Source organism: Platichthys flesus, chromosome 17, assembly GCF_949316205.1.
Source record: "Platichthys flesus chromosome 17, fPlaFle2.1, whole genome shotgun sequence".
NCBI classification, from domain to species: Eukaryota; Metazoa; Chordata; class Actinopteri; order Pleuronectiformes; family Pleuronectidae; genus Platichthys; species Platichthys flesus.
Window position 1 is genome coordinate 5,856,047 of NC_084961.1, and position 25,000 is coordinate 5,881,046.

Consider the following 25,000-nt stretch of genomic DNA (forward strand, 5'->3'; position numbering starts at 1 on the left):
AGAAAACCAGCTAACCTTCACATTGAAGAAGCTGTAATCAGACTATGTTTTGCATTTCTGCTTCAAAAATCAATCGTTTATTATAGTACTGGGTCTTTAGATGTTTTGTGCAAACATAACAAAAAAATTTTAACGTTTCCGTCTTTTCAAATGTTGATATTTGTTAGTTTTAGTAAGTCGGGCAAAAAAATATTCAATTTGACCAAATCACCATCAGTTAGTTGAATGATTATCTTTTTGATAAATAGTTTTTTCTGTAAAACTAATTATTGTTTTGCCAACAACAATTTCCGATTCCCTCTATTATCATATCTGACAAAGAAAACCATCAAATCCTCAAATTGAAGAAGCTGACAATGTTTTGCATTTTTTGCTAAAAAAAATGAGTCAAGCTAATAATTGATTATTAAAATACTCGCTCTTCAGATGATTTGAGCAAAAATGACAAAAAAATAATTGTCTGGTTCTTTTCAAATGTTAATATTTGCTGGTTTTCTTTGTCTTCTATGAAACTAAATTTAAAATCTTTGGGGTTTGGACAAAAAAGAAGCAATTTGACCACACTCGAATCTCTTCTGGGCAAATTCTGTCTATCTATCAATAGATTATTTAAAAAAACACACTGTTCTCCTGCTTCCTCACTCTTTCCTCAGAATCTGCAGCCATTAGCTGTCATTCAGGAGAGAGAGAGAGAAAAAAAGAAGTGATGATGATGAATGTAGATTTCAACAGAAATAACCAAACGGAAATGGGGTTAAAGCCTTGTTAGTATAAAAGAGGAAGCAGCAGCGAGCCTGGGAGCACACTCTGTCTCAGTAATTCCTTGCCTTGTCGCCTTGTCTCTCATACAGTCGGTTATTATGGAGACGCGGCTGTCACGTCATATTTAGCTCTGGAAATGTCATTTGGCAGCACACCTGCTGCCCAGCTATGCTAATAAAGCTAGGTTTAGCTTTGATTAGGACTCACGGGGAGAGATGGATGGAAAGACGGGAGAGGAAGGGGAAGATGTATATATATATAGATATATGTATGTGTGTGTGTGTGTGTGTGTGTGTGTGTGTGTGTGTGTGTGTGTGTGTATAGAGGGAGAAAGACATACATTCATAAAAGAAAAAGAAACATCAGAGAGAACGAGGCCCTCCAGAAGCGAACCTCCTAGCTGTCTCGTTCGTCTCTCTCGACCCATGACATGTAGCGAGATGACTCATGCCTTAACTGGATGGATATGTCTGGATGCATCACATATGAAACATAAGAGGGAGAGCAGCCCCTGACCTTTATTGGAGCATATCAGCTGAAGGGAGAATACGGGGCTGACATGTCAAACTCTGTTAATTTCTCTCGTGTCACTGTGCGTCCACGTTTGTGCATGTGCGGTGTGTGTTCAGATGCCCTCGCCTGCCAGTTATTCCCTCCCTCCCTCCATTTTTTTTACACACATGTGAGCCGCTGAGGACTCGAGAAGGAGAAGATGACGACGACGATGCACTCACCCCTGGTAGCGTCTTCTGCTCGTGCAGTGCATTCTGGGCTTTGAGGGCGGACTCGCGTGCACAGTATGTCAGGAAGGCACATCCTGGGAAACAAAGCCAAGCGGGAGAAGATCAGCCAAATATAAGTGCATGTATTTTTAATGTCAGATTTGTCAACATTGTCAACACATGGAGCTGTTCGCCCCGAGGGCCTGAGGGCTGCTCCATCAAATAAATCATATAAATATGCACATATGATAATGAGTATGTGGTTTGGTTTTATTTAACAGTTTAGGGATTGCATGTGTTTACGATTTATTAAAAAAAAAAAAATTGCTTCCAGCCTTTAATCGGGACACAATTATAAATATGTATTTAAAGCTGCGTTCAAAAAGTGGCATGAAAACAATGACCAACTGTCATTTTGTTAAATAGTTTTCCCAGCAGCGCAGGAGATCGGCTGGGATTATTAAATCATAATACCTGGAGACAATTCAGACGCAGGCTGTCTGAATGAGTGGTTAATATCATGCTGTTCAAGCAAAATGTATGCAGTCCCACATAATAGAGAAAGGCCTTCATTAACCTTTAGGGCTCCCACAAATCATGAATATGTAGATGTATGCAGAATAGGTGTTGTAGGTGTTAGAGGACCGGTACCACCTGGCCCTATACGTCTCCCAAATGACTGATGCTTTATGTGGATTTATAAAAGCCTTTGTTTCCCCTGCTCATATTTGCATTAGGAATGACAGGAGGGATCAGTGTTTTCCCTCAGATCACTTTTACCAACTTAACTCCATCTGTCCACCGGGATTCTGACAGCAGGGAGTTTTTAAATCCAAATTATGAGAAGCCTTTTTTCATCCTTTGACAAACATCACTCTCAAGTTGACTATTGTCATCATATGAACGAAATTGCGGAATAACAAAATAGTTTTATATGGTTGAGATTAGACAACTACCTCTTTGGCTATAGTAAATTAAATCCAGAGATAGTGGTGCTATATTCTACACTGTGAAACGTACAACAATGCTATTTATTATCTCCACCAGGGATGTCATGTTTCCACCACTCTGTGTCCATTTGTTTGTTGGATTGTGGGTTTGTTTGTTGTCAGCAGATTTACACACAAAAAAAAAAAACGAAAGGATTTGCATGAGACTGAAGGATGGAACACGAGCCAAAAAAAGAACTCAATCAATTCTGGGATCCAGACAAAAGGGGCTGAACCCGTAGATGTTCTATCAGTGTCTTTAACATTGAGAGAGAGGGCGTTCATTTTTTTTTTTTTTTTTGGACATTTCCACCAATTTTCCAACGAAGTAATTCATGGATCTTGATTTTAAAATAATTAGACACAGTGAGGGAAGTGATATCTTTGAGTGTGTGGGATTTAGTGCAGCTTGATTGAATCTAAGGGGACTGATGGGCCTTGGTGGTTATTGCTGAAGTGAATGTCATTTTACTTCTGTATAATCTGTTAACTCTAACAGATGACAGTTATGTATTCATTCTTGAGCTTTATGATTTTTGATTTTAAAGTGGGGAAATCTTATTTTAATCAAACGATGTTGGTTGTGAAGAACAACCATTGACAGATTTTAAAATCTCTGGAGTAGCCCCATAAGACGTGACATAAGATTTCCCAGGATGCACTGGGGCGTTCAACTTTGTACTGGTTTCCTAATTGGCTCAACATGAACTCAACATGTTCCTGATGAGCAGACTGTAGATTTACAAAACACCATCATTTGAAAATCCAATGCTGCACTTACATGTGATCATATCTAAAGCATTTCGTCTGTTAGAATAACATTTATTTGCCCGAATAACTTCGACTCCTTTTTCCAGGGAAATAAAAATGAAATGTTGTCAACTCAGCTTGAAAATACTTTGCATGAATCACTACCTCAGTCAGAGTCAAAGCTCACAATCTTTTTCCACTCTAATCCAAAACAGAAAGCCTGACTAAAAGATTTGTGAAGTGTGAGGATGCAAACTTTCCACCAGCTGTGCATCAATAGGATTTTAGCCTCACAGCGACGCTCAAGGAGGCCTCAGAGGGACACGTGCCAAATGAGGAAGAGCCTCACTGATATTTACAGAGAATAAGAATAAACTATCGTGACTCCATATCTTAGTCTCGTGCTAAATTGTTATTTTCCCCCAATAGGCAGCTCTGTGAGCCACGATGGGAGTTTCTCCTTCCTTACCTTTGTGCATCCCCGTGTATTTGTCCTTTATCACCGTCAACTCGTAGATCTTGCCAAACTGCTCGAAGATGGGCTTCAGGTCCTTCTCCTCCAGGTTTCGGGGTATCTGCCCAATGAAGAGCTTGATTGCGTCAGGCTCCTTCATTGAGAAGTCTGGGGAGGAATAAGACCACACACACACACACAGAGAGAGATAGAGAGTGAGAGAGAAAGAGAGAGAGAGAGAGAGAGTGGAGGCGGTCAGGAGGAGCAGACAGGAGCCTGCAGGCTTAAATTCACACTGCACAGGAGGTGCAAACAGGAGGCCGGGGATGGAGCTGCAGATGGGAACGATCAGTGGGACTGAGATGCTGGAATTATGGTTTCTACACCCTCGGAGAGCTGCGGAGCAAATCCTCAAGTCGATTTTAGAGAGAATATCAAATAAATCACACTAAAACACATGTGATCTCAATAAAACAAGCGATTAACATTAAGATTAACATATAGAGTATGATATGGATGTAGATAAAAATGCTTAGTGCTTAAATATCATGAATGCACTGTTGTGTCAATGACAGACACATTGTGACAGCTGTAAGAACTGAATTCAATGGGAATAGTGATGTAACGTTGTTTAAAAAAAGGCTCAAAATCAACCAAACACATTTTTTGACCCAATTTCAAACAGTCGGAGCCACGATTTCCAGTGTAATTGTTAAAAATGCTAATTTGCAAAAACAAATATACAATAAAATGTCATTATGATGTCCTAACTTCCATATTCATAGGTTTATATCAACATTTGGTTCTACAGATGGGTAAGTTACAACCTGTCCCTTTCATCAGGGTAAAGATAATTTAAAATTTAAAATTTGAAGTCACATCGCAGCAAATGATAGTAAACAGCTCGATCCGTCGATGTCCGCGACAGAAACATCATGTGTCTGTCAACACAGCTGGAGACCTGCTCGCTCTTTGTCAAGACGTGGGTGACAACAACAATGACCCCGACACGATTCTACACATTTCACCCCAAAAAAATAAAGCACAAAACACAAACACACACACGCACACACACACACGGGGAGAATAAACCCAAAAATAACAAGCCTCCTACCTGTGGTGCTGTCGGTGGCAGAGAATCGATGGAAGCAGCGGACGTCTTTCTTCTTTACTTATTAAAACCTCTGTGATTCAGTTCATTTGTCGGTGGGAGCGTGTGTGAGATCCCGCTACAAGTTCGGCCTGTTCGCCCCTGAAACAACACACCTCACATCCAGCGACGCTCCTTTATTCGGCATGAGCGTCTTTTTCTAGATCTGCTCGGGTTTTTTTCTCTCCTCCTCGCTGCTCGTGAATTCCTGGATGTTTTTTTTTTTTATCTTTGCTTCTCTCCCTAGAATGAATCAGACCTGGAGAATAAACAGTTCTCCCTGCCTGGCTCCGCTGGATGAGTGTGGAGATCAATTGATATTTAGGCTTCCGTCAGTGGACCGGGGGGAATAGTCGGTCTGGTTGGTCGGTCCTCTCCCCTCTGAGTGTGTGAGCGTGTGTGAGTGTGTGTGAGTGTGTGTGTGTGTGTGTGTGTGTGTACTCCTTTGACGTCGTAAGCCGGTGTCTCCCTCCCTGTCCATCTCAGCTCCATCCCTCCCCTGGGCTGTACGAGCCGTGATGTCTGCCGCCAGGGACCGTCCGCAAGCTACCGGCCACGCGACAGCCGCACAGAGTACATTACATATACATTAAAGGGTTGGTTCACCGAAAAAAGAAAATCCACTCATTATCTATGCTGATGAAGGGGTGGGTGAAGTGTTTAAGCACAAATTACATGTTTCATTCGTGAAGTTCCATGTTGCAGCTGAACACCCCTCACCTCACCCCCACCCCCCCCCCCCCAATCCAAACATAATAGAGAACCTGCGGTAGCCTTCAGTTGTCATAAACACACAAAAGGTGTTTAGTTTGTCCAGTTAGGACGACTGTAAAACACATGTCTGCCTCCATAGAGAGGACCCGCTCCTAATGTTAATATAAAGTATTTGAATCTAAAGGGCTCATTATAGGGTAAAGAAAAGAACAATTTGTACAATTCAAATGAAAAACACTAGTGAAACATCAGGAGGATTATTTTATAGAAAATTCCTGCCAATAGATCCCTTTCACTTGTTCCGGCAACATCGCTACTTCCGGTAGTGGAAATTTTTTGCTAAAAACACGATGTAAATGACGCCATTTCGAGTCGACTTTGAATGTCGGGCTTTTGGACACCACCAGTTCCTTAAATTGGATTTGGCTGAAACGCTGTCTACCCCTGATATTCCAAAAGTGTCTTGTGGACTCAAACACTTCACCCATCCCCGGCATAAGCATAATGGTGAATAGATAATGAGTGCATTTTCATTTTAATAGAACTATTCCTTTAAGTTTGGAGATCAGAGAAAGGACCCAACACAGTCTTGCACAATGTGACTCACCTGTGAGATCACAATGTTCTGTGGCTAATAAAGGTCACACTGTACAAAGACTATAAGGTTCACATCCTACATTTCTTTTTCTTAGTGTTTGTAATATTTCTATCCTCTTTTTTAATTCATGCTCAGTCACAAACACATAAAATTCTTTGTAACCTACTTGGCATTAAATTCAGATTCTGTCCTCGTCTAAACAAACACGCACTAAATCAGACCGAGGGGCGTTTTGGACGATGGGAATCAAACGTCAGAGGAACTGTTTTTCCCTCAGAAATAAAAAAATAAGAGACATAAAAGCAGGAGGCGTTCGCTCGGAGGGATTCGTCGTTTTTCTGGCGGGAGGTGAAATAGCAGACGGTCCCTGACATCAAAGACGTAAATCCGCCTTTTGTTCTCGTGGCGCTGACCGTGGTCCTGAATACGGTTCGACTCCCCGCTCGTGACTCTGAGCAGAACCATCGCGTCCCGGAGGAAAAACTCCTTATTTCATATAGAGTAAATATGTAGGAACCTTCATTTCACGTCACACGTACACGCACGCACACACACACACACACACAGTGAAATCTCGACAGCATGTAAACAATGAGCCCACATGACAGCGGGCTGAACACACCCACGACTCTTCAACAGGAGTCACGATCTGGTTCTGATCCGTGTCAGCATCGTTATGAACACATTGAACAGCCTCAGCGCACGAATCTCAATGTGACACGTTCGATGCTGTTCCCACCAGAACAACATCTCCTCCGCTCGTCTCAGTGTTAACGCCGCCATCTGTCATTCGCCATTAAATCCCGCCTCCCGCCCTTCACCCCACAATAAGAGACACACACACGCACGCACACACACACATATACACAAGCACACGCGCACACTGCAGGCGTGGCAAACTGACTTCATCTGGTTCTGATCCATAAGGTCGAAATACAACCATAAACGTAAAATCACTCTGATTTGAGTGACAATATATGAACGTTTTTTTTTATTTCAAAGTGTAACCAACAACGACATCTGGTGACGAGCTGCACACACACATGACGCTGTGGTGCCTTTAAAAATGATAATGACTCCTACTGCATGTGGGGATTTAAATGTGTTTCCTTGACTTCAATGAGAGAAGTGCAAGTTCAATTCAATCTCTTTTCCGCAAAAAATACTTCAAGTATTTTGAAAAAAATCTCCGTTTCATAGTGTTAGCTAATTTTCTACATAATTTCTAATAAACGATTGTACAAACAGCATTTTACTGCAGCAAATTGTTGGTGTCATATTACTTTTTACTGTTGGGCAGCTCAAACTCATATCTAACGGTTTTTCCGAAGACATTTCTGCTTTTAACTGTGTCCTAAAAGTCATTTTCCGAAGATTAAAAAAGCTGAATAATAATTATATATATTGAAATAAAGTATAAGGCCTCAACATCGCAGGAGAACTTGAATTTAGAAAAAAAACATTTATAAAAAGGTTGGAATATTTGACTGCTCTGGTTTTTAGTTAAAACATGAAGGTGTCAAAACGGACTTATAGACAGTATGTTGAAATAATGAAAAGTTTAGTTACCTCAAGATATACTTAAGTACATCAGTTAAGTAAATATACTTAGCTAGATTTCACCCCTGGCTTTAAATGCAAGGAAATGTTTTCTGGAACTGTGAAAGTCTGGAACTCAACCAGAGGCCAAAGGTCATCAGTTAGTCCTCTGTAGTTAAAAAACATGCAATATTACATTTGGGGATTGACTTTCCCTTTATTAGAACAAAATTACGCACAATCCAATTTGAGCAAAGTTTTTCTAAACTCCACTGAAGTGGATCTTTTTGGAGATACAGGAGTTTTCACAGGATAAAAAGCAGCTGATGATACACTTGATTAAAATACCATAAAGAAAACTGACAACACAACCTTTCTTTGATATGAACAATTCTTTATTTCACAATAAAAATGCATCTGGAGTTTTTACATAAAAGACTCTGAATACCTGGTTCTGTCGATAGCAGCTTGTGTGGGAGTGACACAGAGACGAGGAAAAGGGAAGTATTTAATAATCCTGGTTGTACTCACTTCACACGGGCCTCAGTCCAAACTTCCTGTTTTTCTGTGATTCACCGTCTGAAGAGTAAAGACACATTTTCAGCATTTTGATTTTCTCCCTGGCTGTTTTTTCTTGTTGTGATTTCCTGCTGGTTGCCCTCGGCCTCTGATGTGTTTAAACGGAGTCTTACTCAGCTGCGTTCATGTCAGACCATGAAGAGACATCACTGGCGGCGGTGCAGGGATTCAAAGAGGACAGTCGCAGCAGCAGCAGCAGCAGCAGCAGCGAACCTCCACCTCCCCCCACCTCCATCAGTCAGGTTTGTGGGAAGAAGTTAACATCACATCAGTCACATCAAAGTGTGGCTCTGCTTCCCTGAGGAGGAGGAGGAGGAGAGCAGGAGGAGGGAGAGAGGGATGAAACAGGAGGAAAATGGGTTAAAAGTCAAGGGATGGAGGGAAAGTAAACATTATTTATCACACGAGATGAATTAAACAAAAGATATTAATGATCAGGCAGCAATGAAAGACACCGACAGTCTCCCTGACTCACCAGAGGCTGAAGGTATAAACACATCTTGTGTAACTCTTTCAGTGGCTGCTACATGAATCTAATAAAGAAAGTGTGAGCGCGGCTGGAAACACACTGACATCTGTCCACAGCTGTCTCACCTGTTCTGACTATACACCGCTTTAAAACCGGCTTCACCTGCCCGTTCAATTATTAACTAACTATTAACCGACCGGCACTTTTAGCTTCACTCTCTGTTTTCATTGTTTCACCAAACGCTGCACGAACTAAATGAAACCGTCAGACAGAAGCTGCATGTGTTCAAACAAATCATGTTAAGAATTGATAACATATAGGAGTTCAGTCTATTTTCTATTGTTATAAAGTATTTATTATTGACTTATTAAAGTTGGGAAGTGTTGGATTGTATAGTATGAGGTTAATTTAGCAAAAGTGTCACGATTGTTTAATTGGTTTAGTGACAATTTTCATATAAGTGATAAAAGCCGATTTATTTTTTATTTTAAAACAAAGATAAAAATGTTATTTATCTATTGTTTAACAAGGTACTAACCAGTCCACAGTACTAATTAACTACATTTGATTATTTATTTATTTTCCAAATGAATGAATCAAGTAAGGACCTTGTTTTGTAGTCATCTAATCAATTGGACTAATCTGCTTAGTCTTTAAACTTGTTTTCACACTGACGTCCTGTTCCGACACAGTTTGACCTCCGAATTAAATTCCTCTCACATTCAGAAGCAAAGAGCCAAACGCCTGATTTTCCAGGGGGAGATGATAAAAGCCTTGACCGGAAAAGAGTCCATCACAACAACAGCACTGGGAACAGTGGAGTGGATTTGTGGTAGGAGAACCTGAACCACGCGAACAAATCCAAAGGTTTCGAGGCCAATTTGAAACCTGATGGATTTAAATAGTAAGACCGAAACAAATGAGGATTAGAAAAAATGATTTTGAGGTTAAGTTTCGTTACCTGTGTTCTGAGAAACCTCCTGAAACACATGTTTTAAATTATCTTATTGGGATTAAGGGAAAAACACATTTGCAGGAATGTCCACACAGGCTGAAATGTGCAGCCTCAGTGTTGACATTCCTTCATCATGAATAATACGTAATCTTATGTCTACAGTTTAATTGCTTTATTTTAGAAAACATTAAATATTTAGAGCATATTTTAAGGTTTTGGATTTCACAAAATGGCTGCATCTTCTTTGCAATAACAGCAAGTAGGTAAATAAGTAAAACATGATACCTGTCGTCAACTAGTATTTACAAATTATAATCACTAAGAACTTTGTTTGTTACATTCGTTTAACCTTTCTGGATTAATGTTACGTCAACAAGCTAAAGGAAACGTGCTCTTTTTACAAAACAGTTTTTAAAAGTAATAAAATACTGATTAAATCCTGCCCTCAAATTGCAACGCCTACCTCTATATAATTCAGTAAATTGTGTTATAATTTTAATTAACTTTGATGATCTTCTAAGAGTCTCTGGTTATCACTATTATGACAATGTTCCAGTTGAGGCACAACCTAATGTTATATATAGATGGCTGCTGGTAGTTAGAGGCGGTGGTGCGACAGTCCATCGAGCACAGGAAAGAAAAAGAACAACACAGTTTTTAAACTCAGATTTTTATTAGTCAATACAAGTAAAACGAAACTGAAGCCGAGAATCTTCATCCTCTCCAAAAATGAATTTCTTCTGCGTCGGTGTTGGCGGGTAAAAAAAAAAAAAAAATGGAACTCTCACACCTCTCTCTCTCTCTCTCCTTCAATCTCTGACGTGTGCCGCTCTTCTCAAGGAACTCAACGAGACGTGAAACTGTCGCCGAAGGGATCTTAACGCTTTGCTGGAGAAAGCAGTTCTTCACAAATATAAAGCATTCGCAGGTTTGGAAAAAGTATAAGTAATCTTGCCCCAAATCTCTTCCGTTGGAGGACAAACAGGAACTCTATATAAATACACTGTGTTTTTGTTTATAAAGTGAAATTCAAATGGATGTTTTTACCAAAAGCTACTGGGAAACTGCTGATATGGAAGAGAAGCAGTCAAAACTGCTCGGTGGCGAACTGAACAGCAGCACAATCGTTCTACGTTATTTTTCTTATTCTCTTAGCAAAAATAACTTTCGGCGGATTCGATGAAAGAATATGAGAACGGCCTTTCACAAGAGGACATAAGCTCGACCGCATGCACCCCCTCATACCATGCACACACACTGACCTATATCAAACTGACACTCCGTTACATATTTAAAGAATTGCTTGAATTCTGGAGCAAGTAAAACAAAAAGTGAATTATATATATCCACCTCTTTTTTTCTTGGATCTTCTGTCTCCACCCTTCAGCCCAGCCGCCCTCTCAGAGCCTCCGTTGGCCGGCACCTCTCTGGGAGTTGATTTTCCTAATCGTCCTTTACTCATCACCGTTTGCACTTTTTCTTCTGGCAGCTGCTGAATTTTGTTGTTCAGCATCACCTCCCTCCGTCCTCCCGTCTCCCACCTCAGTATCTGCGACATTCGCGGTTTCAGATTTTGACTTGTAAGCTACTGAGCAATCGATAAAGTCTTCCCCCCCCCCACCTTCACGTCATCCACAGTGATTTAAGAGAGCTCGGAACAAAGTCTCCGGTCAGTACCGGGGAGGTGGAAAGGGTCTTTTTGGTGGAAACATTGGACCAGGATTTCCCCCTCCGCCTCTTGGACCTGGACGTTTGCCTCTTAACCTTGGATTGGGGCCGTGGAACCGAGGAAAGGGCGCACGTGGGGGTCCCCTGGGGTGGGGCTGGTGTGCAGGGTGGGGAGGCTGGTGTGCAGGGTGGGGAGGCCGATGCGGATGTCGCAGACCAAGATGAGGCGGGGGTGGCCCTCTCGGCTGGTAGTGGGGAGGATGAGGGGGGCTGTGCCGCTGGTAGTCGTGGCTAAAGTAAGGGTCTTCTGAGGGTGGGTGATTGATGCCTTGGCCTCTAGGGTAGTGGTGTGGGGGACTGCCTGGCCTGTGGTACTGATCCTCTTGGTGGTGGAACGGGTCTTCCTGGAACGGGTCTTCCTCAAACCGATTGAAATCTTGATGGTGGGGGTCGTCCGGATACCACTCCTGCTCCTCCTGGTAATGCAGGTTGTCTCGGTGGTGGTGTAAATCCCCAGGGTGATGAGGGCGGTCGAGCTCTGACTCGTCTGAATGGAACATGGACTTGTGCTGATGGTCATGCACCACCATCCCACTGAAGCTACTGTCCGGTCGGGCCCCAGGTCCGTCCCCATGGCGGTTCATCCCCTGTTGATGATCAGGGGGAATCATCGGACTGCTGGTCACAAGAGGGGGGGCGTCGTAGGCGCGAGGAGGCGGAGGTAACTGTGGGACAGGAGGGAGGTTGCCTCTAAAGAAACCAGGGGGCATGGAGGCTCCCTGCTGGGAAGCGAACCCTTGAGGTTCCCCAGTGTGTTCTGTTTGGTACTGATAAAGTCCTGATGTCTTATTTTCCCCAGGGCCCCCAGGCACTGCTACGTTGTACCCTCTGGGTTGCTGAGAGCTCCCCTCTGGGAAAATGTCACTGTACCAGCTCCTGTCGTTCATCCCCTGAAAGCCTTCGACTGCCTGGGAGCCACCGGTGCTGCCTGGGGCTCTCTCTCCAGGCACGAGCCCTCCTGTTTGTGCAGAAAACTGCTGGAAATGTGCTACAGATGCAGTAATCCCATGAGCTGACATCTCCTGTTTGCCACTAGGGGGCTGCTGGTACGCCTGCCCGTTCTGAGCCACGCCTTGCTGAAAGTGAGCCTGCTGCTGGGAGCTGCTGAGGTTCTTCTGAGTTCTGCTCTGACTCGCAACAGAAGCCGCTTCAACAGTTTCCCCGACTTTCAACTGATTTGAGTTAGAAGTAAACGGGACCAAGGGCTTGTCCATGATCTCATCTTGAGTCGGGGTTCCTCCCCCCTCGTCCCGTACTGGAGTCCCACCCCGGGTGTCTGTGCCAGCTACAGGGCTGACGTTGTCACCTCCCGCTGGTTTGGCAGCAAACCCCAAGTCAAATGCACTAAAAGCAGAGTTCCCCCGCAGGAAGCGATGGATTTTAGACTCTAAACTCTTAGAGGACTTGGACGGCTCCGGCTCTGTTGTCAAATCCATGTCTCTATGGAGAGCCTGCACCAGGGCAGAGGCTCGGTTAGAAGTCTGGGGGGGGACTTGGGAGATTGTGCTTTGTTTTACAGAAGAGCTTGGTGTTGAAGGCACGGGTGCAGCAGAGGAGAGAGACGGGCTCTGAGGTGGGGCTGCTAATGCAGCTGTGGACGAAGGAGAAATGGAGGACACTGAGGAGACATTTGCAGCTGGGATGCTCAGAGTCGAGGAGATGCCTAAGAGACGAATAGAAGAATTAAGAAATGTAGTTAAAGCAAGCTGCTTTTATTGTGTATCATAATATAGAAACATGATATAAAGTTTTTGTTTCAAAACTAAAAACAGAGAACTCTTTAGCCTCACCCGCAAAGCCGCTTTTGCCCTGGACTTTGGACAGAGCTCCAAGGAGATCTGAAGGAATCACGTCCACCTTGGAAAGGAGTTTTACCAGTGAACTGGCATCCTGAGAGGCCACAGAGATCCCAGGTGTGACAGCCGGAGACGCTGCAGGAGGACTCTCCACCAAAGGTCCTGCAAGACAGAAAGGAACACTCACAATAAATCACTGTCTAGAACACATGAAGACTGCAGAGAAAATAGAACAATTGCAGGAGGACGTTTGGATTCAATCCTCTACAGTTCTGTCTGGCAAATAAATGAGGGGTTGTGCCACATCATTTATTTTGCAAACGTTGGAACAGTTCAGCGTTTCATTCAATTTTATTATGTTATGTATCCACCTGCTGTTATAACATCAGAACAGCCAGCAGCACTCACCTGCGTTCTTTATGACTGAGCTTAAACTGTTGAGGATGGAGCCAATTTTCCCCAGGTCAACGCTCTCAACACTGGCTGCGGGAGCGACCACAGGGGGCGTGACCTGTGCCACAGGCTGCTCTGTGGCTGCCGCTGGTTCCTTGTTTGCAGGCGCTGGAGTGGCCACCTCCTGGTGGGTGGGACGTTCTGTCTGCTGCTCTACTGAGGAGAAACATATGGCAGGAAGAGAGAGTGTTGTGAAGCCAGATGAATCTTATTTCATATTTTGTTTTAAGGCCACACAGTTATGGTCAAACATTTTCTACTATTGAGGATTTCTAGGCAGGAACTCACTCCGTTAACACGCAATAAAAAATATTGTTAACTGTTTTACATAAGATGGTTCCTTAAATAATAATAATAATAATAACGAATGAAGAAGAGGTTAAACTGTTAGTTGACGTCTTTTATGGCCTCCTGCAGCTGTTAAACGTGTTATTGACAATAAAATTAAAAAGTGGATATAAAAGTGTAAAATGACACATTTACAACCAAGGATAGTTCTTTAAACTCATAATTTTCATTAAATGGATCTGGGGCTGGTAAAATGCCACGAACCATGGACGGAGGGAAAATACTTGGAACTTCTCCAATAACGTGTTATAAGAGTCTCTTGAGATCTTTCTGCATAACTTAGCAACTTCACTCCTCAGCGGCTGCTCATTTTCATTATTTCAACACATTTTTCACTGAATTCCAGAAGGATAATCATAATTATCTTTTAATTATTTAAAAAAGCTTTCACTGCCCACTCCCTCACCTATAATGCCCCCGCTCTCAATTTCCTCCTCAGAGAGCTCCATGTCTTCCACTTCACGATTGTCCTTCTGTCCAACAGTCTCTGGGTCTCTGGGGGAACCTCCTCCCAGAGAGGATAGAGGACTCGGGGCTGGTGGCTCTGCTTCGTCATCCATGGCAGAGCCATCAAGATCTGGATCAGGGTCGGCCAGGTCCATCCCGTGGAAGGGGGACTCGGACCCGGTTGGAGACGGGGCGTCGGCAGAAGGCGAGGGGATGGGCGACTCGTCCAGGTCGGGTAAGGTGGCCTTCAGGGAGTCCAGCTTACGCTTGAGGTGCAACACCCGGTTAGCAAACGTTTGGTAGGCCTGGAGAGAAATGTAAACATGGAGAAGGTTGATGATATATTGATAAATGAAAAACCAGATTAATTAACATTGCTAAATAATTTTATTTAACTTCAGGTTAATGTTTCTGGTGATTTTAAGAGTAGTTTTATCACATTCAATTTATTATGGTGTGTTCTTTTCTGTCATTTCAGTTAATGTACCATCAATAACACTTAAACTGCATCTACTAAATAAATGCTAATACTGCCATAAAACAAGGGTTGCATTATATGCTGCTATAAAACACTATTTACATTTCTTATTGATTGCAAACTAAAGCTGGAACAATAAACAACAGACGTTTGTCTCTTACATTAGCGACAATCTTGACCTCCTTGTACTGCATCTCATAGAAGATGTCTGCGTTGGTGAGGGCCTCCATGAGAGGAGGGCCTGTTTTGCTTTGTTTGTCAAAATACTTGACAAACTCCTGTAGCTGTGTGTTTCCTTCCTCAAAGTCCCTGGAGAACTTCTTTCCTCCGGCCTTATCTGTCAGAATGAATGCATATAGGTATTATAAAAGGTAAGCTATGAGGTTTTAAGGTTATGTTGAAAAGAGACAGAGACCCAGACGCCATTACTCAGGCAGTACAGACATTATGAGAAGTCTTAATCAGGCACCTTTGAGCTTCTTGAGAGCTTCAGAGCTGCAGATGTCAACTCTCATAGCTGCCTGCTGTTTTTCTCTCATGTCCAGATCTGCCAGAGATTTCTTGTACTTGGCCAGTTGGTCTATTAGTGCCTGGGGCTGAAGCAGATGGAGCAGTCAGTAACACAGTCAGACGTACACAACATTTGAATAAAAATAAACCACGTGCAGATCCGTCTTTTGTTACCTTCATTCATAATATGTGAATGTTACCGTTTGATTAAGAATTTTTGGTTTGATTTGATTTTAATTTCTTCCTTACCACAAACTCTGCAACAACCTTGGATTGTAGATCTGCTTTGGACTCGACTGGAGCTTTAAAAAAAAATGATATACAGTATTGAAATTAAAAAAGATTTGAATACAAAAACATCAGCCAGTTAAATATAAATTAATTAAAACAACGTATTCGTAAGTTATATTGGCCAAAATGTATGCAAAATTTGCAGATGAACTTTGTACAGTTGGTGTTGAGCGGATATATTCAAGTTCTATATATTTGGCTGTATTTTTGTTTTCTTCTGATTTCTTTTTATTTAGAATAAAATTCATGGTTAAACTATAAAAACATCAGGGCTTAATTACATTTTTTCTCTTAAGGTTTTAAAAACATTACTTAGGAATCATTGACAATTGTTTAAAATACAGCTAATATATTGTTTATGAATTTTTTTTTTATTCCCCAATATCTGTATTGGCCCCAAAACTCCAAAAGGTCTGTCGGGCTCAATAAAAATGAATAAGCCGACAAACTTACTTTTCTGCTCCACGGGCGTCTCAGGCGGGGACTCCTCCTTGATTAAGCCACTCCTGAGCTCGGAGATGAGCGTCCCTGCATACACTCCTCTCTCCTCCCAGATGGACAGTATCCTTTCCAATTTATTAATCACCTTGGCGTCACCTTCTTGGCTGGAGAGAGGAGACGGGATGACAGAATAAGAACAAGGGAGGCCAGAGATTTATGTTGCTGTAATGACGTTTGCTTTATTTATGTATGAGGAGTTTCCATGAATGGATAAAACCCAGACAAGGACGAAGTGAGACAGAGAAAAGTCAAAGGATAAGGTTGACAAGACGGAGAGGATAAACAGGACATCCTACACAAAGATCATCACTGCATCTAATAAGCTCTAAATCAGAGCTGAGTAACGACACGTTCCACCGCCACAGAAAAAATACATTTCCACAAATGACTTACTTGACCAGACCGAAGGCCTCAGGTAGCACCTCGGCGAATTCCGCTCGATAGACGGTGGCATTTTTCCTTTTACAGTTCTGGATGACATCGTTGGCGAGGTAAAACAGGTTGAGTCTGTGTGGGGCGTCAGCTGACAGAGGACAGAGGAGACAGGCTCGTTAGTTTGACTGGCAGATCGGCAACGGACAATTATCGGATATTTGCAGACATCATTGATTATTGTCTAGATTAACTAATTAATCATCTACTCTTTGTCTGCAAGGTGGCGATCACCTTCAACCACATCCTAACAAAGGACAAATTGGTCTGATGAGCAAACCACAAAAACATTGAATGAGAAAAGCGAACAAACATACCTTACATACTTTACAAATAAAGTAAATTCATTATTCGGATTAATTCAATGGCTCTTAATAAAATTGTTTCTTTAAAGATTTTGTCTGATCCAAAGGGCAAAAGGAAGAGAAAGCATAACCCATCTGGAACAAATCAATATCGTCTCTTTCTTCTTCACATACAGAGTTCACCTTTCCCATCAACCCCTTCCTTTAATTAACCATAAGACGCAACCAATCAACTACATAATGCAAATATCTCATTAGAGAATAAGTGCCACATGCTCTGTGCCACTTTAAGTTACTTGAGAATGTTAGAAGCTTGGTTAAAGACATTAATTCATCTGAACTTTAAAAGTGTAAAAACCAGCCGTACAAATACAATACGACTATTTTGACAAATAAAAACGACTAACAGAAAAGTGATTATTGTGTTTAAAACGTAATTAGGGTGCAAATCCTTTTAAACATAATATCTTTAAAATACAGCAAAGCCAATTAACTTGCACTCAAAAGGTAAAAACACTGCCAAATACAAACAATGGATTTGCTGCTATTCTCTTGCTCAAACGTTCGTTTTCAGAGTTACAACTTTCTGACAACAGAGCAAATACAAAACAGTTAAACCCTTGTTGAGAGAGAAATAAATATGTTCATATAGGACACTTCACTGTAGCCACACTGTCAGTCGGTTGTATTCAAGTGTTCACCACAAAACAATAATGATAAGAGTAAGTCCTCAAGTTGCTTCCAGGCAAACTGACGTTTGTGATATCATTAGCAGAACAACAGATCATAATGTTTCCCTAACAGAAAGCTATTTGTTCTCATTTCAGTTGTGACGCACAATAAACAAACAAACATGAGACAAAGAACAACTGACAGTGAGCCACGGCCTGATTGTAACATTATACAAACTTCTCTAAAACAAAGATCTACGAGGTGACCTTGATAAAAAGTCAGTGAATAAACACACAAAAGAAAAATAGTCACCAGTCCATTAATCTCATTTCATTAAAAATCAAAGAAGTTTTCTATGACAGAAGCGAAACACAAAAACTAGGACCTCTTCAGGTTAGCATAGTAAACACAATAAACCTTGTAACATCAAACTGCCGAAACAGGTTGACAAAGCACTTTATTTTTAAGGTTATTAAAATGTAAAATCCACAGGTTTGTTATCGATTTAATCTGTAACTTGCTTTTTCTATTGTTTAGTCAAAATATTCCAACTATAGGGCATTTCATTAAATTATATAAATGATGCTTTGTATTTAAAGCAGCATCAGAAAAGATCAACATAGTTTCTTAATAAATAACTATCAAAGTCGAAAATACAGTTTGGATTTATATATTCAGGTGATTATATTCTTTGACTAAATGCATAATCCATCCAATTCATATATTCAACATCTCAGTTGTGACCTTTGTCTTGGACAATGATTACTGCAGCACGAGGGCTTGTGAATATGAGTGTTGTTTTTAAAGGGCTTTAAAAACTCAGGTTTATAAGTCACATGTTCTCAGATCTCGTAGCCAAAGTTCATGCAATACATTTGAGTTATGAAATACAGCAATTAGAAGACATTAGCAGATGAAAAACCACAGCCCATTACTGTTAATCCAGAGATACTGATTATTCAAACTTTACAACTAGTGATAGGACAGAAAAAACAAACCTAAACCTAGACGTACAAAGACAATAAGTGCTTCAAAACCCGAGCTCAAAAGAGACAAGGTGCAGAGGAAGTTTAAGATGTATTTTGAACATCTTTTATGAAACATCATGTGTATGATTTTGGCTTTAATATTTTTGATATGCTCTATCAGTGATAATGGCAATTTCACTATTACACTCTGAAACTTGACAAAAAAAACCTATTTCTAGTTTGTGTCCAGATAAACCATCGCGCTAAGGAATCTACAAATGTTTTTCCAATGTAGTGTGCTAAGTACTCGGAGGGTTCATTTTCATGCCTCAGTCTATTTGAACAGATAAAGTTTATTTAATGGCTTCTCATTGCATTTGCGTTGTCACACCCTCGGCTACATCATCAACAAAAGCATCAGCAGTCAGGTTGTAAGATATTTTCCTTGTGAGCTGATCTAGTTGTTTATGGCCTATCAACCCATTTGTCAATTATGAATTACCAGAAAATAATGACAAATGGGTTTCTCTGGTGACATAGGCGATTGGTATTTATCAATATTTTTATTGGTGAGATTTCCTTCAAGATCAGCAAATGCTCTGATTTATAGTTAAATCACTTGATTATCTAAATTGGAACTGACAGTAACTGCAGCCCTTTGGCAAGAGGTTTGTATAATCATAGTTCTATTAAAAACCAGACTATCATGTTATGGCAGTTTGTTTCAAATCCAGCAGCCGGGCCAACCATCCTCAAATGTCAACTGTAAAAACAATACAGCAATACTGAACAGAGCAGCTTCATGGCCCAAATAACCTGTTTAGTTTTCTGCTCTCCCCTCAATGACTCAAACTTTCAAACAAGAACAGTGCATATCACCAAAGAAAGGTTTGGTTTAATCATAACTCGCTTTGACACAAGATAATGTGATTTTATTGGACCCTGTAGATACTTTGTGCGAAAAAGGTGCAAATTCCCAACAAATGTGTATATTATCAATAAAAAATTATATCTATGAGCTGGGTAATCAAAGCTCTGGCTGCTACTCTGTGGGTCGACTTCCTTTAAATTTTAGATTGGGAGGTCGACAATAATTGTACGTAACCTATTTTGACAAATAACTGATGCACTGTTAATATGAGACTTTTAGGGGGCCCCTGGAGGTGGGGCTTTGCCCAGCTCCAGATCTGAACAGCATAACAACACAGAAACAGATATTCACATTAACAAGATCATTAGCAGGCGAAGCAAGTTTGTCTTGTCAAAGCACGAGGCAGCATGAGTTTAGGAAATCATTCATCAGGGGGTAAATAATCCAATCTAAATTCTACCGAGCAGAGTCGGTTCCCAACTTATTAAACTGAGAGGAGAGCTCGTTTTAAACTCCTGTTCCTTGGTGGTCAGAGCTAGGAGTTAACATAGCAAATATCTCATAGGATTGGACATTAAAACAAAATCAATATTTACTGTAATCTATCTATATAAAGCACCTTGTAACTGTATTTTGAAAGGTGCTGCACAAATGAAAACCTTTATTATTATGCATTGAGCACATGGAGATGTAATATCTGATCAAACTCAGAATCCTTTTTATTGCCATGTATATTTGCACATACAGGAAATTGCCTTGGTGAGCAAAGATCTGCCTTGGTGAGCAAAGATCTGCTCCAGATTATTATAGAAATAATAAAGTGGCATTTATCATGATGTTTTCATACAGTGACAGGTGGGAGGTCTCCAATGCACACATCTTTAAAATGAATGAAAACTTTTACAACTCACAGTCACACAAGTGTTTGTCATTCTCTGCACAGACAGAAGAGTTTGAACCTCAACATGTGGAGTAAACATCTGTCTTTAAATGTGACGTGTAGCAGTTGATCCTTAGTTAGTCGCTCTGTCATCACTTTTCTGGCTCTATCATCTACTCACACTTCTTCAGAAACCTCATCCAGTGGCGCACGATCACGCTGTGGTACTTCTTGTTGTCGATGCACCAAGTCGACAGCCCCTGGATCGAGTCCATCGTGCTGGTGACACCTTGGAACTTCCGGGCCAATGTCGCCTCCAGAGATCCGCCGAACGCGGCTCCTGGTCCCGCTGCCATGACCGCGGGAGCTCGCTCGCATTTCCCGACACCGACCGAAAGTTAGCACTTAGCCTAGCATGCTAGCTCAACGCAGCGCTGGGCAGCCGCTCTGCCGCCATTGTTATGTTACGAAGCCTTAAATGTGTAGTCTGATGATTATTTTATCAATTTCTCGTCTCTATCGCCGCTGGGAGTTTACATCATTTCATATTTTAAAGCTGGAGTTTAGCGCCTTGCGACATCCTGCACGTCTGTTTACTCGCTGCTGGCGGAGCGGTGAAGGACACTTCCGCAAACACGCCGTGATTATAGCGCCACCCCGCGTCGCGGCGGGTTAGTGCCTTGCGAGCGCCACCTGCTGCGTGCTAGCGACGATGACTTTGTGCTCGTGTTGCATACGATTGCATAACGTGTGGCGCAACAGTACGAGCTGCAACGTGTTACACAACATTGATCTAATGGTCCACAACGAGAAACACTGCATTTCTACACGTTGCCCAGGAGTGTGCGGTGTCATCAGATACTTTAGTTCCTCTTTACAGGTTCAAATCAGGCCGTTAGAGATTTAAGCTTGTATTGCAATGTGCAGTTTAAGTTCTATCAATAAAGCTGTGAAAAACACTGCCGCAAGTGAATACATATACAAAATGACATTAATGTTTGCTGTGACCACTCTTTAACAGCGCATCTTAAACTCACGTGTTGTTTTTGTTCTGTTTTATTAATTGAATATGGACTATTAGTGGTGTATTAATACCGATATATGAATGTGGAATCAATTATAATAATTCTAACCCTAACCCACATTTTTGGGGTTTATAGCTTATAATCCATGTTTTTGTAAGTGTCTATCAACCACAGCTGTCAAACACATGTACGGAAATAAATATGGAGGCATATAAGAAGTAAAGGAGTTTGAGGCACAGTGAATATTTGTGAGTTACACATTAAGAGTGTTAGATGATAAATAACAAGACTTTAAAAATGTTATAATAGAATGATGGTGATCAAAGCTGAATATTACCATTATTAAGAAATTGGTTAATTTTGTATTTAACTCTAGGATTATGAAAACAATAAAAACATTAATATAATAAAGAGATCATTTAAATTGCAATTGAAATAAAATGAATGTATTTTAATAAATTGCTTTATATTAAAGAAAAAAGGACACTAAACAGAAGAAGAATTAAGGAAACATAACTGGGGAATAAGATCTTTACTTCCAACAATTTTCAGTATTCTCATATTACAAATGTTGTTTGAAACAGACGTGTAACCCAGCACAGCAAAACCTGTACTGTGGGACATGATGACATTTTACAGACCAAAACAACACAACGCTGAACTATTGTTCTTTACCACATGCTTAACATTAGGATTTTTAACAGCCTTATTCCAGGCCAATGAAAATGACTAATGGTGGAGCCTGAGGGACGTCTACACAGCAGTACATTGGTTTGCAATGACATGAGGTCACGTGAGGATTTTACCATCGTTAGTTACATAACACAAGTTTAGTAGAAGTGTTTATGTAACTCCAGGCAAGTTCATGGTTACCGTTAAGGCTGACTGGTGACAAACTCAGAGATGAAATGCCATTCAACATGAATGATATCAGTTTTCAAAAATGGTGGAATAACACCCAAATACTATCAAAAATACCTGATGTTCTCAGGAATTAAGTTTTCTTTACCTCAATGACATAATTCCTTATTAAATAAAACAAAATGATCAATCATAAAGCACTTTGAGTGATAAAACTAATTCCACAAAAACAATTCAGTGACACAATTCCATTTATAATGGGACACAGAAGCTGTTCTCAACCCGCGTAGTAACAGTAAAATTGGGGCATTTAACGTGTACAATGAGCAACGTTTTTTCATTTCTACTTCACCTTTCAAATTCCACCTAAAGTGCCAACATTTAAAAAAATAAAACACAAAATATGAAAAGTTTGCTGATAAAACTTCTCATTCAAGCACACAAAAAGAACTCATCTGGTGTAACACACGTCTGGTTATTGTGTAACCAATCTGCCAATAGAAACTGTTCTGATGTGCAACACTTCCTGATTGGTTCACAAAGTCAAATTGCATCAGTTCTAATTCACACAGGATCAAATAAAATAGGTCTCTTGAATCTTCTATGAAAAAGTCACTCAAAGCTCACGTGTTTCTCGAATACTACATTTTCTACATCATCCTCACCAAACTCAGGTTGTGGTTTTCCTGTGCAAGATTTTTACACTTTGCCGTTCTTATTTACACGGAAGCAATAGATGTAAGCATTAGTTAAATATATAAATAGGTAGCGACTGTGTAGTGGTGTATTTGATATGATAACGTTCTGAACCATCATATCAAACTATTTTTGTTTGGCATTTACATTCTATTTACGCTACAATCAAGAGGAAAGAGAAAAACGTGTAACTTTCTCAAATGGCATTTTGTTTTATGTGTCTTTAAAATGCCTGCATTGAATTTAGACTATTTAATAGGCTATAAATTATTTTTCTCTAATCATTTTATCGTTTGGTCTGTAATATATTCAAAAATTTTGACAAATGCCCATAAAAAACTGGCACGAGTTGAATTTAGAACCAATATATAATAAGTTTACCAACATGTGACAAATACAGCCAATAAAATCATTTAATTTTTTTATATATATTTTATAGACGACTGTCTTTAACTGTCACAGCTTTAAACTGTGCCAGCAATGATCCTCTTTGTTCACTGTCAATAAAGTGATATGTGCTATTTCAGTTTTTCCACCAGTGGCATGAAATCCTATCCTGTTACTGTTTGGGCAGAGCTCCATGATATGAATAAAATATAAAACAGAGCACAGATTGCTGTAACTCATTACCCTTGTGAAGTACTCCCTATATCTTTTGACTTCAACGTATATAAAAGCGATTCTCTTAAAAGACAAATAATAAACAATTGCTAGTAATAAAGTTCAACAACTCTGGGGTCATCAAAATCCACATTGGATAGTTGGAGGTTGGAGAGTGTCTATCTGCATTTCTCCCCTTCCTCCCGGGGTATTAAGTGACCTGCAGCCAGTAATGCCCTTTGCATTACACTAAGTCAATGCTTATGTAATCGAGTCCGCCCTGTAGCGTCACTCTGGCCGGCATGTTGTGGCACCTCCATGCTGTAGCAAGGTCACCTGAGTCCAGCTAATGTGAGTCATTTGTGGTAATGGTGTCACTGGAGGACACCGAGTTGTCTTGCGTCGCCAGGCTGCCACAGTGTGAAGGTGGAGAAGTCTCGGGCTGGTTCCGATTATCATTCTCTCTTGTGCTGCATGAGAACGACAGCCTGCTCAAAGTGCCAGAGCTATCTGTGGACTCGTGTCCGGCTCTGAAGCCAGCTGCTTCAACTGTAACCTCCTCGGGAGATTTCAGGTTCTTAGGTGGTTCGGGGAGACGTGTGGTGACGGCGTTGAGTGTAGTTGAGGTCTGGAAGCGCCACTGTTCCTTGTGCTGGTGATGGTGCTTGTGTTTGGTTGGGATTCCAGGATCTGACCAGCTCATTTTTCTCTTCTGGAAAAAGAAAAGTGGAACGATAAACAACTACAACAAACTGGGTTCTTTGAGATATGAAAAAAAACTGAAATCAGCATAAAATACTATTAAGAAACTAATAAAGAAACCATTCTAGTCATTATATTTTTCCATTATGAGATACACAATAAGCTTTTTACTCAATACTCCATATTTTCTAATATCTAAAAGTCTTTTAATACTCTAACACATTTTTAAAAACATAAAGTTTAGGATCAAAGTATGAATCTTACCTTGACTGGCATGTGGAGCTGATTTTGGCGCCAGTGTGGTGGATATCGGGGAGTGATGGTCGGGTTCGGTGTAACTATTGTTTGAAACGCCAACTGAGGGAACCAGATTTTTAACATCATCTCTATCTGGAGCAGATTTTGGAGGTATTTCTCACTGCAGAAAAAAAAGGAAAAACGCATTAATGACAATACTGAGCACTGATTACAAGACCAGTGGCCCTACTGTCGTAAAGATATAATGCTTTGTCATGGTCCCCTTACCCCATATCAGGCTTCTGCAGAATCCCGAGAATCCTCTGCAATCTGTCTATGGCAACGCTCTGCTGGAAACTGGTTAAACCTTTGTCAAATCGTCCTGTCTTCAGTCCGTGCAGGAGGCCAAGCAGAGGACGGGTAAACCTGTGCAAATCTGCGCACTGGAAAAATAAAGAGAAAGTTAACTACTGCGACTGTTCTGCTATTTGGATCAAACAAACACTGAGAGATAGACG

At 40.9% G+C, this 25,000-nt stretch overlaps 3 protein-coding genes across 12 annotated transcripts in view; all 3 read right to left on the minus strand.

Annotated features, from left to right (window-relative positions):
* celf3a (cugbp, Elav-like family member 3a) overlaps positions 1-5,240 on the minus strand; it is a 25,600-nt gene extending 20,360 nt beyond the window's left edge. For 2 of the 8 annotated variants that reach the window (XM_062410098.1, XM_062410097.1), the window contains exons 1-3: positions 4,792-5,239; positions 3,693-3,845; positions 1,497-1,579 (exon numbers count right to left, since the gene is read on the minus strand). In XM_062410098.1, coding sequence (XP_062266082.1) covers positions 1,497-1,579; positions 3,693-3,837 — 228 coding nt within the window. In that variant the 5' untranslated portion in view covers positions 3,838-3,845; positions 4,792-5,239. Of the gene's footprint in view, positions 1-1,496; positions 1,580-3,692; positions 3,846-4,791 lie in introns of all 8 variants that reach the window. The other 6 variants (XM_062410101.1, XM_062410100.1, XM_062410103.1 and 3 more) reach the window with 4 other exon arrangements.
* Positions 5,241-8,061: 2,821 nt separating this feature from the next.
* rprd2a (regulation of nuclear pre-mRNA domain containing 2a) lies at positions 8,062-20,965 on the minus strand. 3 transcript variants are annotated; one of them, XR_009924456.1, is made up of 12 exons: positions 20,543-20,965; positions 16,627-16,756; positions 16,186-16,337; positions 15,691-15,743; positions 15,401-15,527; positions 15,093-15,268; positions 14,413-14,758; positions 13,614-13,811; positions 13,200-13,367; positions 11,032-13,072; positions 8,371-8,555; positions 8,062-8,257 (listed from the first exon to the last, which is right to left on the minus strand). XR_009924456.1 is itself a non-coding variant. In XM_062409881.1 (10 exons), exons 1-10 carry the CDS (start codon positions 20,715-20,717, stop codon positions 11,352-11,354), a joined length of 3,249 nt encoding a protein of 1,082 aa, XP_062265865.1. In that variant the 5' UTR covers positions 20,718-20,965; the 3' UTR covers positions 8,562-11,351. The 3 variants fall into 3 exon arrangements, 1 of the variants encoding a protein (XP_062265865.1); XR_009924455.1 differs by having other exon boundaries at positions 13,614-13,814; XM_062409881.1 differs by lacking the exons at positions 8,062-8,257; positions 8,371-8,555 and having other exon boundaries at positions 8,562-13,072; positions 13,614-13,814.
* A 938-nt stretch (positions 20,966-21,903) lies between these two features.
* Positions 21,904-25,000, minus strand: part of ciarta (circadian associated repressor of transcription a) — a 5,059-nt gene continuing 1,962 nt past the window's right edge. The window contains exons 3-5 of the mRNA XM_062409653.1: positions 24,771-24,925; positions 24,510-24,663; positions 21,904-24,255 (exon numbers count right to left, since the gene is read on the minus strand). Of these exons, the coding sequence (XP_062265637.1) occupies positions 23,890-24,255; positions 24,510-24,663; positions 24,771-24,925 (675 nt within the window). The 3' untranslated portion in view covers positions 21,904-23,889. The remainder of the gene's footprint in view (positions 24,256-24,509; positions 24,664-24,770; positions 24,926-25,000) is intronic.